Below are 15855 nucleotides of genomic sequence, written 5' to 3'. Positions count from 1 at the left end.
CGCCTCCCTTCACTGTCTCCTCCCACCCAGCACCTGCACCCTCCACCTTTGACCCCCACCCACAGTGAACTGTCCACACAGCTGCCAGGGTGGGCTTCCAGATCAAATCCCTTTCCTGGACAGGGTTGTCCAGCTCCCCCCACCCCCACCCCAAGGCCTCTGCCCCTGCTATTCTCCTATTCTCTCTGCCCAAAGCTCATTCCCTGTCTGGGCAGGTCTCCTTGGCCTTTAGGTTTCGGCTTAAACGTCTGTCTTCTCAAAAAGGCTCCAATAGGCGTTCCATTACACTTCCCACGGGCCATCCATCACTCCCTGATCTTGATCGCTGATCACTCCCTGCGGCCTCCACCGACACCCTCACGCTGGGCTGTGCAATGCCACAGCCACTAGCACACCTGGCTGTGGGCGCTTGAGATGGGCCGGTCCAAACCGACACCTGCTCTACAGGTAAAATATACACACCACTTCAAAGACTTGGTACACACACAAAACCATGTAAAATATCTCATTTACAATTGCTTGTATATGTTGAAATATTCTGGATATATTGGGTTGAATAAAAAGTATTAGTTACTGTCACTTGCTTTTCCTTTTTTTAACGTGTCTACTAGAAAATGTAAACACATGCGTTCACGTCGCCTCTCTATTGCGCATTCATTGTACAATGGCAAGTTTGTGGCTCACAGCACATTCGCTCACGCCACCGGTTTGTTGACTGAATACATAATTGAACTGTGAAAAAGACAATCCGATGATCACTTCCCAATAAAGGTTAATTCCTTTATGTATAGTAGAGAAGTTCCCCAGAACTGGACACCGACAGGATCTTCCTCCGCCTCTGAAACCCACCCCTTCTCCAGATTCCTAGACTTCAACCAAGGGCTTTGACAATCCCCGGAAGCTGGGCCGCCTTTCCCCCTTTCAAAGGAGAGAGATCGGGGGCTACAAGCTTCGCAGTCTGCGGGACGGTAACACCTGAGACCCCAAAGTGGGCTGGGCTTGGCAGCGCTCCAGAGAGCTCGAACTGGAGGTGGGGCGCTGGACCTGGGGCAGCGGACCAGGGTGGAGGGGACAGGCCAGGGGACAGGAGGGGTGGCGGCGGAGCCGCACTGTAGGGCAGGGGGAGAAGGGGCGGGGATGGACTCAGGGGCGGGACCGGGAGGGGAAGAGCCCCTGACCGGGGAGGAAGGCAGGGCTGGAGAAGAGTGCAGGACTCGGGGACGAGGCCCGGAACTGAGGGTGCGGACCCAGACTCGGGGAGCAGGACTGGAAGGGGCCGGGCTGTGGGAAGGACCGGCGCGGGCACGAGCGCGGAAGAGGGGCGAGGCTGAAGCGAGCCCAGGGGCGGGACCGGGGCGGGGCGGGACGAACCTGGGGGCGGGGCCTGGGCGGTGGGGGGGGCGAAAGGGGAGTGGTGGACACGTGGGCGGGGCTGGTGGAAGCGGCGGGGCGGCCGGAAGGGGCGGGGCGGACCGCAGGGAATAAAAGCGAAGAGGCGGGTGGGGCAGGGATCGCGGCCTCCTTCGCTCCTTGCTGTATGTGCCTCCGCTCTCCGTGTCCCGAGCAGACCATGGCCCTGCGTGCCCCGCTGCTCCTGCTGGCCGCCCTGGCTCTGGCGCTGGCCGTGAGCCCCGCGGCCGGCTCGAAGTTAGGCGGCTCTCAGTTGGTGGGCGGCCTGATGGACGCGGACGTCAGCGAGGCAGGCGTGCAGCAGGCGCTGAACTACGCGCTCAGCGAGTACAACCAGGCGAGCAACGACGCGTACCACAGCCGCGTCCTGCGGGTGTTGCGCGCCCGCAAGCAGGTACGTGCGGTCGGGGCCCGGGGCGATCGGCCTGGGCTGGAAGTGCTCCGGGATCGGGACGCGGCTTGGCGGGGGTCCGGGAGGGGCCGGGCCGGGCCGGGGATGTGGCCTAGAGGGAGACCGGGAGGGGCCGGGCCGGGATCGGGACGCGCGCGCTCCTCAGCCGGGCGGTGTCCGGGCCTTTCCCCCCGCCCACAGCCGTGCGCGAGCGCGTTCCCGGGCGTGCCAGGGCCTTCGCGTCCTGCGGCGCCAGCACGGCCGGGAGGCCGCGGCTCTGGGATAAGGTCCGCGTCCCGCCCGCGTGGCCCCCGCGCAGCCCTGCGGGACACAGGGCTCGGTGCGAGCTGTCAACCCAATGACCGCAGGGGAAGGAAAACAGACCCTCAACCTTGGCTGCCTTTCTGGTCTGTCAGTAAATGGTTTTTTAAGCATTCTTTTCCCTTTAACTTCTTAAACTCAACTTCAGATTTACAGAGCAGTTGCATAGAACACCGCAGATCCTTCATGCAAATTCCTCAAACGTTAAAATTTTGTCAAATTTGCATGATCCCACATACGTGTGTGTAGGGTTATGTGCACTTTGCTGAACCTTTGAAACACATCAGTGTATATTTCTTAAAAACAGGGTCATTTTCTTACATAACAGTATAGTTTAAAACCAGGAATCAATACTGGCAGTTACCTAATGTACAGACTTACTCAGATGTCTGTGGTCATCCCACTAATGTCCTTTGTAGCCAAGGACACTCCTGGGTCACGAACTGCAGTCACTGTCCAGCAGCCCCACTGCTCTGGGGCAGCCCCTTGTCTGTTTCAGGACTGGCCTTTTTGAAGGGTCTACCCAGTTGTGCTGCCGACTGTCACCCAGTTAGGGCTGGCCTGATGGTTCCTGGCTCCTCAAGATGACACTCATGTTATGCAGAAGAGCTGCGTTCTCCTCCGTGCCTCTCAGCTGGTGCCTCTAAACTAACATGGCCTCATCCAGTAATGGCGTTTTGGACCAACACTCCAAACGTCCTTCCTGAGGCAGGGACCCTCACTGCTTCCCTGAACACCCAGAGGTCATCAGCAAACATAGATGAGCCCGTGAGCTGCCTTGGTGTGCAGTGCATCCCAGAGCGGAGGGTCTTGTATAAAAACCAAACCTGTCTAGAGATCGTGGAGCATTGCTTCCCAGCACAGGTCGCATCTATGGGAGTAGCCTCTTGACCGTCACATCTCATCCCCACCCCATCACTGACAGCAAGGGTAGTTGCATGTCACTGGGGGCAAAGAGGACCACACCTGGCCTCTGCGTCTGCCAGCCTGCTGGGGAATTCTGGCCAGATAAGGAGCACAGTCATCAGAGTCAAGAGCAGGCCAGGAGGGAGTGCTGAGAGCGGCTGCTGGCCCTTGAAGGAAGGCTAGCATTAAGACCAGCTGGACTGTGTCCCACTGGAGAGCAGAACACAGCCACTCAACAGCGGAGTGTGGTACTGCATCAGCAGTTAGGGCTCATTTCCACCTTCTCTTGAAACTTCAGAAGATGATGGGTCAATACCAGACCCATTTCTCCTCCTGCAGCAGTCTGCTGGCACTGTCCCCTTCGGACGGGACCTGCTTGCTCATCCAGTCCTTGCCAGTCTGCTCCTCTCAAGTGTGACACTAGCTTGGTGTCACAGCCCATCAGCCCACATGGGAAAAGTGGCACCAGAGGGCTAATGGGACTTCCCTGTGGTTCCACCGGGCAGAGGCTGGTGCCTGGCCCTGGCCACTCGTCCCTTGTTCCCCAATTCTGATGAGGCACATCTGTGCTTTACCCTTTGTGAAGGCAGGGCTGACTTCTGTAATCTCAAATATAAAAGACACACAACTGTGTGACACACTTCAGAACTATCCCATCAAAAACAACACTTAGAAGGTAGGCATTCTAGGGGCAGTCTGTTATTAGCCTAAAACATCCACGTGTGTGTGAAGCATCTCATTTCCTACTGTTAAGCAAGGGAGTAAATAAACCTGGGTTATTTGGTGGGATTGAGGTTCTGTACAGACTGAACACTGAACTGGAACTCAGCTTACACATAGTCAGCAGGTTAGTGTCCCCAGATTGCTGTCGTGTAGGGCCATCACCATGCTTGGCCCTCGCTCTGGCTCCGGGCGCTGGCACCGTTTATTCACTGACACCCTGGCTGGCTTCCCAGAGCTGCGCCTTCTTTTCCTGAAGTTAAGTAACAGAATTTGGGCCCCTGGCTTCCACCATCTCTTTTCCTGCTTCTCACACTCATCTGCGTGAGACAGCTTTTGGAGCTGCTCTGTCAAGTCACAGCAGGCGGCCTGGGGCACAGCGGCTTGGCCGCCTGAGGAGATGGCCAGGTGCCCTCTGGGTCCTGGCTCTGGCAGCCTGTGACTGCTGGCAGTAAGGCCCAATGGCAGGAGGGTGACTGAGTGTGTGCAGAAGCGGCTGGTGTCCTGAGCAAACCCTGCTGTCGGCATTTACAGGTCGTGGCCGGGATGAACTACTTCTTGGATGTGGAGATTGGCAGAACCACATGCACCAAGTCCCAGCCCAACTTGACCAGCTGTCCCTTCCATGAGCCACCACACCTGAGTGTATGTGCCTGATGTGGGCTGGGACCCAGCCATGCAGGGTGGGGGGCTGGGGCGTGCCGGGGGTACTCCATGTGTGAGTGCTGGGGGGGGTGCTGTGTTGGGTGCATGGCGAGGAAGGGTGATGTTTGTGCGTGTGACTGAGGAGCTGGGGCTCTGTGTGTCCGGGATCATTGCCTGTTGCTTAGAGGAAATAGTGGCAGGGGTTTGCTGGGACAGGAGACGCGGCCATTTAATCCCAACCTCAGCCACCCAAGCAGGTTAGAGGGAATTAAAGACCCGTATGTGTAGACCCTGCTCAGTGAATACCAGACTTTCCCAAAGGGCTTGGCTAGATCGTAGGAGGTCTCGGTCCTTGGAAAGAGCTGTGCTCCTCCTGCCCCACCTCTTTTAGGGGGTTTCCGAGACCCAGGTCCCAGCCCCTGGGTTCTTCCTCTGGCCCACTGGAAGTGGAGGGAACTTAGGGATGGTGCCCTGCACCCTCTGGGGCTTTGAGGGACAGGCTGCTCCTCACAAGGCTGTGTGGGTATGATGGGACTCCTGCTGGCTGGGGCTGGGGGCTTGAAGCCATCTCCGGGACCTGGAACAATGGGAGGGGTGACCATGAGCCACTGCAGTGACCCCTTCGTGTCCCGGGGCCCGTCCGGGTAGAGGCAGAGAGTCCCGTGGCCAGCATCCCTTCCTGCACTCCCTGGCAGGCTGTGGCTGGGCATTGTCCTCCTTAACTGTCACCCAACCTGACGTGCCTCTCTTCCCTTTTACAGAAAATGCTCTGCACTTTCGAGATATACACTGTCCCCTGGAAGAACACAAATTCCCTGACGAAGTCCAACTGCCATAGTGCATAGAGGACCTTGTGACAGACTGGGCAGCCTGACCACCTCCCACCCGCAGCCCACCTCGCACTCCTACCCCTTGTGAGCTCCTAAAGCCTTAGGTGGGCACCCACCCTGGCAGGAGCTCCCTCAGTGTGCCAGCCCCAGGAGACAGACAGAGAAGGCTTCTCCAAAATTCTTGGAGTAGTGGTACGACCCTCATTTCTTTCCTTTAATTGCTTTCCGAGTGGACAGACACAGTGCATGTGCTTTCCCATGTCACCCAATAAAGCAGGAATGTCAGCTGCTGCTTGTGTGGTTCACTGTCTCGGGGATGCGCCCAGAAGGCCCAGGCAGCTACCTTATGAAGAGTTGCTTGCACAGTGCTATCTAGAGGGCAGGCAGGGAGCGCAGCCCAGACCCATCGTGGCAGGGGAGTGTTCTGACACCTTGCTGGGTGACTGACAGGCAGAGCTGGGAGCTCAGGCTCCTGGTAGTCAATCCGCTAAGGGAGAGGAGAGGACCCAGCTGGTGGCCCTGAAACAAAGATGGCAAGCCAGGGTTGGACAGCAGGGAGGGGACTGGGAGCCCATTCCAAGCCGCCCTGCAGGGCTCCGCCAGGTAACAGATTTCAGCCATGCGTCCTGAGCTGATTGGACTTCTGGGGCTGCTCAAGTTCTCTGGAGGCCGATACAGTGATTTACGTCTCCTTTCCACAGAAGGCTTTAGTCACCTATGGAGACAGGACTAAACTATGTATGTGTAACTGATGGGGAAATACCAGCCAAATCAAGGTCAGGAGTGAAACGAGTGAGAACAGTGCTTCTCTGATAAATGCCATTACTTTGTGACCTACCAGGGCTTTACTGATTTATACCGTACAGTCCTTTTCTAGGATCCCATTTAAAATGCCCTTCTGTGGAGTTTCATGTAAGGAATGTAGAATTTAAAATAAATGAGACTGACACACGGTAAACTTTCTTTTTTTGAGGACTTGAATGAACAGGGAACATCTCTCCATGTCAGTGTCCATCTGTGGAATGGTGGGTGCTTTCATGCCCAGAACAGGAAGGAACCAGTCCTAAACGGAAGACAGCTGAACATGCTCTCTTTGGCTCCTCCCTTTCCTGTCCACCCCAGGGGCAGCCTTCTCAGGGCTGGTGCGGCTGGGCTGCCTGCAGGGCCTGCTGTGAGCAGCAGGTGTGAAACTGGGCTCGCAGCTTCAAACCCGGAGGGTGAAATGATGGGAAGCCCACCAGGCCACTCCCAGGCCCACTGCTGCACCCCACCTGGCAACCCTAGAACTGGGGGTGCCATTCCCTTCCAGTGCACCTCCCAGCAACTAGCTGGGCCCCACGAGTTTGCGCCCCTGTCTCATCTCCACCACACTTGCAGGCAGAGCCTGCTCCCCTGGACTCTCTTTAATGAAAGGGTTTTGGGATTAGAGAAGTGAAGCGCTGCCGCCAGGCCTGAACTGGTGAGATTTGGACCCAGTCCCGGGCCCTGCAGGGTGTCATGGACTTGGGGATGATACATTTATGTTGGCGTGGAGGAACCGAGGCAGAGATGCTGAACACAGAGCGGTGGGCTGGGGCAAGGGCCTTCCCACAGCATCTTTCCTGCCTTGGTGAAATATGGTGATTGCACAAGCAGCCAGCATCCAGGCACCACAATGACAAGCTGATTTCATGTAAAGCCACCCCTTTGTGGACACTTCCCACTCTTCCTCGTGGAAGTTGGGAGCAGGGGTTGGGTACACAGTTCAGCTCACTGGCACTCCCCACACCTTCCCCCATGGGTCTGCTCCCTTCTTCCGCTACCAAGGCCTCCACAGCCCAAACCACAGGAGCTTGGCTTGGTGCCACTCCAGGTCCCCCCAGGTACCCATTGGGCCTATGGATGCAGTGGTGTGACCCAGAGGATCTCCAAACTGTTGTCACTGATGCCTAGGGGAGGAAGGACCCCTGCAACTTTTATCTGCACAGTTTTATGTTCATTTTAAATGTAAATATGTGTGTATTTTTCATAAAATTATCCATATAAATAGATTTAGCATAGCGCCTGGCTCTGAATAGGTTTTAGGTAGTTTTTCATTATCTAATTATAAATTTTGGTAAGTTTAAAACATGGTCCTGATAGTCTTTATACATTGAGAGGAGGAGTCTGTGAGCCTCCTCCTGACCCTGGGTGGGCGTGTGACTGCTTCAGCTGACATCTGCAGAGGAAGTGACCCTGGACCTCCAAGGAAGGGTCGGAGAAGGCCCCAGGGTTTCTGGCGGGCTCGCTCGCACACCTGCCTGGAGGGGAGCCAGCAGTCCACGTAAGAAGCCCGAGCCCCCTGAAACTGCCATGCTGGAGAGGCCCCCGCAGGGTGGACAGCCCAGCCAGAGCCAGCAGCACCTGCCAGCCAGGTGGGTGGGCCTCCGAGGACGTCCAGCCCAGCTGAGCTCTCAGGCGGCCACAGCCCTGGCTGCATCTGATGGTGGCCACCTGAGAGCCCCCCACAGGAGCTGCCCAGCTGCTCCCTTTCCAACTTCCTGATCAGCAAAACTGAGCAAGAAAAAAATGTTTGTGATACCATACCTCCAAGTGCCAGGGTGACTGGTCACACAGCAGTCGTGTCTGGGACATGCCCGGGTGTGTGAAGGGGCTGCAGCCCAGGCGCCGTGGCGTCAGAGGCCCGGGGTGAGAAGCCGGCTGTGTGGCCTGGGCAGCTGTGTGCTCTCGCTGAGCCTCAGCCTGTGGTCGGGCCTCGGGTAGCACAGGCCCTCCGGGTGGGGCTTTCAGAGCCCAGTGTGTGCACATCCCTAAAGCCTCTGGAAGAGCACGGTGTGTTATTCCAGACTGCCAACAGATTTTACTTTTGTATGGTATCTTATGAGTCTAAGTAAATGCAGACAGACAAAACCAAGTGACAGGGTGCTTGGCCCAAATTGTTTGTTAGGTGGGCGAACCTCTGAGAGATTTCAGACAGCTCAGCAGGTGTGCAGAGCAGTGATTCTGACCTCCTCAGTGCCAGCACTGGACATCCCTGGCCTTCAAATGCCATTGGCCTCACTTCCAGCAGTAGTGCCCCCTGACCTTTACCACCGAGTCATGGACCTTATCTGTCTCACTGGCTCCTCTTCCCCACAGCACTTCCCGTTTGTCCACCCCATCCCTTCCCTCCAGATCCCTCAGCAGGTCCAAACCCTCCCTCTGTGGGCAAAACAATTCAGCTCTTTCCAGAACTTCCCACACCCATGAAGGTGTTCAGAAAATATACGGCTTCCTAGTGGAGAGGATCCACCCTCTTGACAAGGTGCTTATGATCATGAATTGCAACACTTATTTTTCTTTTATCCAAATCCAGTCCCCTGAGGAGCAGACTAAGGAAAATGCCCACCTTTCCTGAATGATGACCAGTCGACAGATGGCACTGATGACCGCTTACCCCACGGGCTGTGGTTTGTCATGGGTCACACTGTCCAAGTGGAGGCAGTATCCCTGAGTCCCTGGGGTCTGTGCTGATTCACAAACCAGTAAACGCTCATCTTCTAATGGTAACATGGAACGATCATCCATGCAGCCACACCCACTCCCTCTCACTCCACCTGTTTCCAGAACACGGACTCTACCTGTTGCACCAGGACTTAGAGAATGTGACCTTGCCAAAGGCTGTCAGAGCAGCCCATTTCCTGCCCCCACAAGCCTTAGTGATTGGCTTAAAGGTGGCACGTGACCCAAGTCTTGCCACCTGTGGATCATGAAGCTTAATGGTAGGATTTGTTTGAACAATTTGAAAAGGAGTCTCTAACTTTCTCAACATGAAAATGGGAAGACAGAGAAGCTCTTTGAGAATGAAGCCACATTACTGGTGGCATCAGAACTGAATAGAGAGAGAACAAAAAGCAGGCCGGTTACATCACTTGAGCCCCAGGACCAAGCAGAGCCCAGTGACAGCCCTTCCTCTGAACATCTTAGGTATATGAGCCAGTAGTTCCCCTTCTCTGGACCTGTCGGGTTGGTTTTCTGGCATTTGTGCTCTTAGGAGTCCTCTAATTGCTAAAGAAGGGTAAGGAGTGAACTCACCACTCATTTCTCAGACCTCATAGTCCCAGGACATTTCTCAGATGTTTCAAAAATAACACCCCAAGGGATCACTTTGCAGAAAGTGGAGGCCCTGCCCTCTGGACCTTGGAGGCATCAGACCACCCTTAATATCACAGTGGTGACAGTGCAACTGTGGCTGACAAGTAGAGGCATGAATCAGACCATTAAGAGACAGTAGGGTGTCCACCCACTATAAAGAAATCTTAATGTGAAAGGAAAAACAGATGTTGTCAATGGAATCTTGGAAGCCAAAGCTGTAAAACTGGTCGATCATTTAAAGGTTGTTAGAACACAAGACTCCTGTGCTGACGACCTCAAGTAGTTTCTGTGCAGTGATGTACACGAACGCAGCACGATCCCCAGCCCAGTGGCACATCCTTGTAGGTATTGATCTGTCCGGGAGACTCAGGCCCAGCTGGAGGAATGGGATTCTCGGGTATGAGGGACTGTGTGCTCCACCTTCTGGCACACATGCTCATTTATGACTAAGGACGGTGCTCCCAGAAGTTGTAGATGTCTACAGAAATGCAAAAATATTACTAAAAATCTTAGAACTTCAATGGCCAGTAAGAGGGACATCCCAGTTAGACAAGATCATTCACTGATGAAGTGCCCTTGAATGCAGGGCTTTCCAGTCAAGCAACTGAAATGGGATTAAATTAGTATACAGACGGCTCTGAAAAAAGTCAAGATTCAAAAATAACTTCATGAAAGATTCATTTCCAAAGGTAAATAAGAAAGTGAAGACCTGAAACAGAAGCCTGTAAGACCAGTGTGCCCCTCCTGCTCCCCTCTTTTCTCCCTTGCCTGAGTGCTCGCAGCCACTAATCCTCTGTCCAAATTGCCTTCCCACCCCGAGACTAAAGGCCCAGAACTAAAGCCTACTCGTTAGTGGTTTCACAGCTGCAAGAGCTCCAAGACCAGAACCCTAAAACCATACCTGGGCTTCCCCGCTGCCCCTCCTAGGGGTCCACCACCAAAACACTAGCCCAGAGTCAGCGTCTCATTCGCAGGCAGCCAAGGCACTCACCCCGAAGGTGGCCCCCACCTGGGCGGTGCCGGGGTTGGCAGAACCCCGGGAGGCTCTCCAGTACCTGCTGCCAGTCATCCCCTTAAACAGCGAAGAGGAAACCAAAACAAAAAGTAACAGAAAGCCCTGCCAGATGGATGCCCTCTGGTAGATACTCAGGCTGCACTTTCCACTTTAAAGCCCCTTTCTCTAGAGCCTGCAGATGGGATCCTGAGAAGCCAGCCAAGGGTGAAAATTCTTACCAGAGCCAGCTCTCCCAAACCCATGCCCATAGTGCCAGGCTGAGAAAAGAAGGGCAGAGTTTCATGCTGTCCTTCCCTTTCCAGATCCAGACTCCTGTGAATCTGGCTTAGGGGTGCCAATTAACTAATCCCTCCCCCTGCCCCAGGGACAATCATTTCCTTCACAGTTAACACGATTAGTGCAAGGGAACTAAAGATATTTGGGGCTTTTAGTCAATCTGTGTTGTGCCACATTGAAAAATTTACTATGAGGAAAATACACTTCTAGAAATTGTGAAATGTATTTATGAATTTGCCAATCCACTGGATGCTGCCCTAAAATCGTATACATTTTGGCTTTCACAAAGAAGTACTAATTCTAAAGATTAAGAATTCTTATCAATTAAAACTGCTTGGAAATAATAAGAGTGAGAGGAATCAACTGTATATGAGAAGTAGGTAAGGAAAGTAGATTGGGGTTTTTTTTTGTTTTTTGTTTTGTTTTGTTTTTTGGTGGAATAAGGAAAGGTATAAAGCACAGGTTTTTCAGCTGTTAAGGGAAGAAAAAACTAATTTTGTCCTAAGGTAAAATAACATGTTGTTCCAAATTGAGATGGTAGGGAAAAAACCCATAGGACAGAACCTGAATGGATACTAAAAAAGTTGTAGAAGGTTTATTATTATTAGAAAAGGAATCTGAGAAAAGGAATTTTATATGTAGGTAAGCAGGCTAAGATTGGAATGGATGTATTTATATATTTTAAGAATAAATTTTAATAATAAAAGTACACTGAAGCAAAATCAGAATTTGGTTTCTCTCTGTTAAATGGGCAAAGTTTTCTTAGATTATTGATCTGCTTTTAATAAGAAATTGTAAACAAAGATTTTTCTTTATCTTTTAAGTAATCAGCCTAGAAAGCAAAAATGTGTCTTACCAAAATAACTTACTATGTTTCACATTGTTTTATTGGGTAGTTGATTATTTAGGACAACCCAGTCCTTTCAATATTAAAAGAGCTAAGGCTTTTTTTTTAAACAACTATGTACATTTCTGTATTTGCCTTCAAAATCTTTGTCACTTTAAATGGAAAATAAGTGTTATTTCACAGTGAATTATGATCCAGTGTAATGAAGTGTTTTAAAACCTTTGAAATTTTTTTTATTTTATAATTTATTTTATCTTAATTTTTTATTGAAGTATAATTGGCCTACAGTATCCTATTAGTTTCAGGTGTACATCAGAGTGATCTGATATTCTTACACATTGTGAAGTGATCCTCACAATAAGTCTAGTTAGTAATCATCACTAAACAAAGTTATTGCAATATTATTAATCCCTATACATCACCATGAGTTTTTTATTTTATAACTGGAAGTTTGTCCCTTTAGTCCCCTTTACCTATCACACCCATCCTCCAAACCCTCCCAGCTCTGGTAACCAACAGTTTGTTTCCTCTGCCTGTGAATCTGTTTCTATTTTGTTTTGCTTGTTTATTTGTTTTGTTTTGTTCCACATTCAGATTCCACATATAAATGAAACCATATAATATTTGTCTTTCTCTGTCTGACTTATTTAACTTAACCCTCTAGATCCATCCATGCTGTTGTTAATGGTAAGATTTCTTTCTTTTCTATGACTTAGTAATATCCCACTAAATATATGTGCCATATATTTTTTTATTCATTTACCCATCAATGGATATGTAGGTTGGTTCCATATCTTGGCTATTGTAAATAATGTTGCAATTAACATACAGCTGCATACATCTCTTTAAATCAGTGTTTTCATTTTCTTCAGATAGATACCCCAAAGAAGAATTGCTGGATAGTATGGTAGTTTGATTTTTAATTTTTTTGAGGAACCTCTATACTGTTTTCCATCATGTATACACCAATTTATATTCCCACCAGGAGTGTACAAGTGTTCCCTTTCCTCTATATCCTCAGCAATACTTGCTATTTTTTGTTATTTGGTAATAACCAGGCTGATAGGTGTGAGTCTCATTGTGGTTTTGATGTGCATTTCCCTATTGCTTAGTGATGTTGAGCATCTTTTCATGTTGGCCATCTGTACATCTTCTTTGGAAATTAAAAAAAATCATAAGGTACTATTATGAATAATAACATATGCCAATGAATTCAACAACTTAGAAGAAATGGATAAATTCCTAGAAATATACAACCTACCAAGACTGAATCAAGAGTAGACTGTATCAAGTGCATAACAGTAACAAATAAGGAGATGGAATCAGCAATCAAAAAGCCTACCAATAAAGAAAATCTTGGGACCAGATGGCTTCACAAATGAATTTTACCAATACCCATCTTTTACAAATGTTTCTGAAAAATAAGAGAGAGAATGCCTCCAAGCTCATTTTATGAGGCTAGCAGCCAAAGACACTACAAGAAAAGAACACTTCAAGCCAATCAATATCCTCAATGAACATGTATGCAAAAATCTCAGTGACATATTAGCAGACCAAATTTGATAGCCCATTAAAATGATCATAGGCCATGGCCAAGTAGGATTTATCCCTGAAAAACAATGAGGATTCAAGATACATGAATCAATTAGTGTAATACATCACAGTAACAGAATGAGGGACAAAAATCATGTGCTCATCTTAATAGATGCAGAAAAATACGTTTGACAGGGTGGATGGGTGAAATTGGTGAGGGGGATAAAGAGGCATAAAATTTCAATCATAATTAGTCACAGGGATGAAAGTACAGCATAGAGTCACAGGGATGAAAGTACAGTCAGTAATTCTTTAACATCTTTCTATGTTAACAGTAACTACACTAGTTGGGATGAGAGTTTAATAACATAGATTACTGTTGAATCACTATGCTGTACACTTGAAACCAATATAATATTGTATATCAACTATATACTTCAATTAAAGAAGTTAAAAAGCATTTGACAAAATTCAATACCCTTTCATGATAAAAATCCTCTAAATTAGGTGTAGAAAAAACTTCTCAACACAAGAGAGGCCATAATGAAAAGCCCAGAGCTAACATTGTACCAACAGTGAAAAACTGACAGCTTTTCCTATAAGATCTGGAAAAAGCTACGATGCCCACTCTCTCACTTCTATTCAAGATAATACTAGAAGTCCTAGTCAGAGCAAATATGCAAGAAAAAGAAATAAAAGTCATCCAAATTGGAAAGGAAAAATAAAATTATCTCTGTTTGCATATGACACAATCTTACAAGTAAAAACCCTTAAAGACTCAGCAACAACATTAAATATGTTAGAACTAGTAAATAAATTCAGCAAAGTAGCAAGATACAAAATCAATATACAAAAATCAATTGCATTTCTCTACATCAACAATGAACTATCCAAGAAGGAAATTCAGAAAACAATCCCATTTACAATAATACTAAAAGGAATATAATAATACTTAAGAATAAACCTAACCAATAAGGTAAAAAACTTGTAAGCTGAAAACTATAAAATGCTGATGAAAGAAATTGAAGCAGACATAAATAAATGGAAAGTCTTCCCATGTTTATGGATTGGAAGAATTAGTATTGTTAAAATGTCCGTACCACCCAAAGCAATTTACAGATTCAATGTAATCCCTATCAATATCCCAAAGACATATTTTACAGTAATAGATAAAACAATCCTAAAGTTCCTACGGAACCACAAAAGACCCTGAATAACCAAAGTAATTTTAATCAAGAAGAACGAACCTGGAGGAATCACGTTCCTGATTTCAAAATATATTACAAAGCTACTATAATAAAAACAGTGTGGTCCTGACATAAAAATAGACATATTAATCAATGGAACAGAATGGAAAGCAAAGAAATATATTTTTTCAACTGATTTTCAATGAGGGTGCCAAGAATAAACAATGCAGAAAAATAATCTCTTCAATAAATAGTGTTGAGAAAACTGAATGTCCACACCCAACAGAAAAAAATTGGACCCTTATCTTTCACCATAACAAAAATTAACTAAAGATGGAGTAAAATTTTGAGTAAAGGTTTTCAACCCTAAACTCCCAAAAGAAAACATAGGGGAAAACTTGACACTGGTCTTGGCAATGATTTCTTGAATATGACACCAAAAGGACAGGCAACAAAAGCAAAAACAGGTAAGTGCTTTTTTTAACATCAAACTAAAGTGCTTCTGAACAACCAACAGGGTGAAAAGATAATCTACACAATGGGAGAAAACATCTGCATATATACGACAAGCAGTTAACTTCCATAATAAAGAACTCCTAAAACTCAAAAGAGAAAAAAACCCAATAACCAAATTAAAAAATGGTCAAAGGACTTGACTAGATATACAAAGGGTCAACTTGTACATAAAAAGATTTTCAGCATCACTAGTCATCAGGGAAGGGCAAAGCAGAACCACAATAATATGTCACTTCACACCTGTTAGGATGGCTATTATCAAAAAGCTAAAGATAACAAGTGTTGGGAAGGTGATAGAGAAATTGGAGCTGATACACCGTCAATAGTAATGTAAAATGGTGCGGCTGCTTTGGGAATAGTATGGAATTTCTTAAAAAAATTAATAAAGAGCTACTACATGTTCCAGCAATCCCACTTCTGGATATATATATATACAAAATAATTGAAATCAGGATCTCAAAGAATCAGCTGTATTCCTATGTTAGTTTCAGCATTATTCAGAATAGCCAAGATATGGAAACAAACAAATTTCCATGAACAGATGAATGGATATGGTATAGATATATACATACATATATATATATATATATATATACCACCATACATACATACATACAATGGACTAATTATTCCTCTTTAAAAAAAAGAAGGAAATCCCATTTGTGACACCACAGATAGGCCTGGAAGACATTATGCTAAGTGAATTAAGTTAGTCCCAGAGGGACAAATACAGCAGTATTCCACCTATCCGAAGAATCTAAAATAGTCAAGGTACAGAGGTAGACGATGCAGTGGTGGTTACTAGGGAATGGGGGTGAACATGAGGAGTTGTTCAAAGAATATAAAGCTGGTTTTACAAGGTGAGTAATTTCCAGAGGTCTGTTGTACAGCATGGTGCCTATAGTTAACAATATGGTATTGTGTTCTTAAAAATTTGTTAACGAGGTACATCTCGTGCTAAGGTGCTCTTACCACAAAAAAAGAGGGAAACACAAGGGCACTTTGGGAAGTGATGGATATGTTTATTGCTATGAGTGTAGTGATGGTGACATGAGCGTATGCATACGTCCAAGCTCATCAAACTGTATATATTAATTATGTTTGGGTGTTTTTATATCAATTATACCTCAATAAATCTGAAAGAA

At 47.7% G+C, this 15855-nt stretch overlaps 1 protein-coding gene across 1 annotated transcript; it reads left to right on the top strand.

Moving 5' to 3' along the window:
- Nucleotides 1-1508: 1508 nt before the first annotated feature.
- Nucleotides 1509-5513, top strand: LOC118924185 (cystatin-C-like). The gene is made up of 3 exons (XM_036908683.2): nucleotides 1509-1804; nucleotides 4283-4393; nucleotides 5155-5513. Exons 1-3 carry the CDS (start codon nucleotides 1538-1540, stop codon nucleotides 5236-5238), a joined length of 462 nt encoding a protein of 153 aa, XP_036764578.1. The 5' UTR covers nucleotides 1509-1537; the 3' UTR covers nucleotides 5239-5513.
- The last annotated feature ends 10342 nt before the right edge of the window (nucleotides 5514-15855 follow it).

This window comes from Manis pentadactyla, chromosome 14, assembly GCF_030020395.1.
Source record: "Manis pentadactyla isolate mManPen7 chromosome 14, mManPen7.hap1, whole genome shotgun sequence".
Lineage (NCBI taxonomy): Eukaryota > Metazoa > Chordata > Mammalia > Pholidota > Manidae > Manis > Manis pentadactyla.
Note: the sequence above shows the minus strand (reverse complement) of the source record. Positions and strands in the feature narration are given on the sequence as shown.

Coding starts and splice junctions, on each gene's coding strand:
- LOC118924185 (XM_036908683.2), top strand. CDS start 1,538: ATGTGCCTCCGCTCTCCGTGTCCCGAGCAGACCATGGCCCTGCGTGCC. Junction 1,805..4,282: donor TGTTGCGCGCCCGCAAGCAG/GTACGTGCGGTC, acceptor CGGCATTTACAG/GTCGTGGCCGGGATGAACTA. Junction 4,394..5,154: donor ATGAGCCACCACACCTGAGT/GTATGTGCCTGA, acceptor TCCCTTTTACAG/AAAATGCTCTGCACTTTCGA.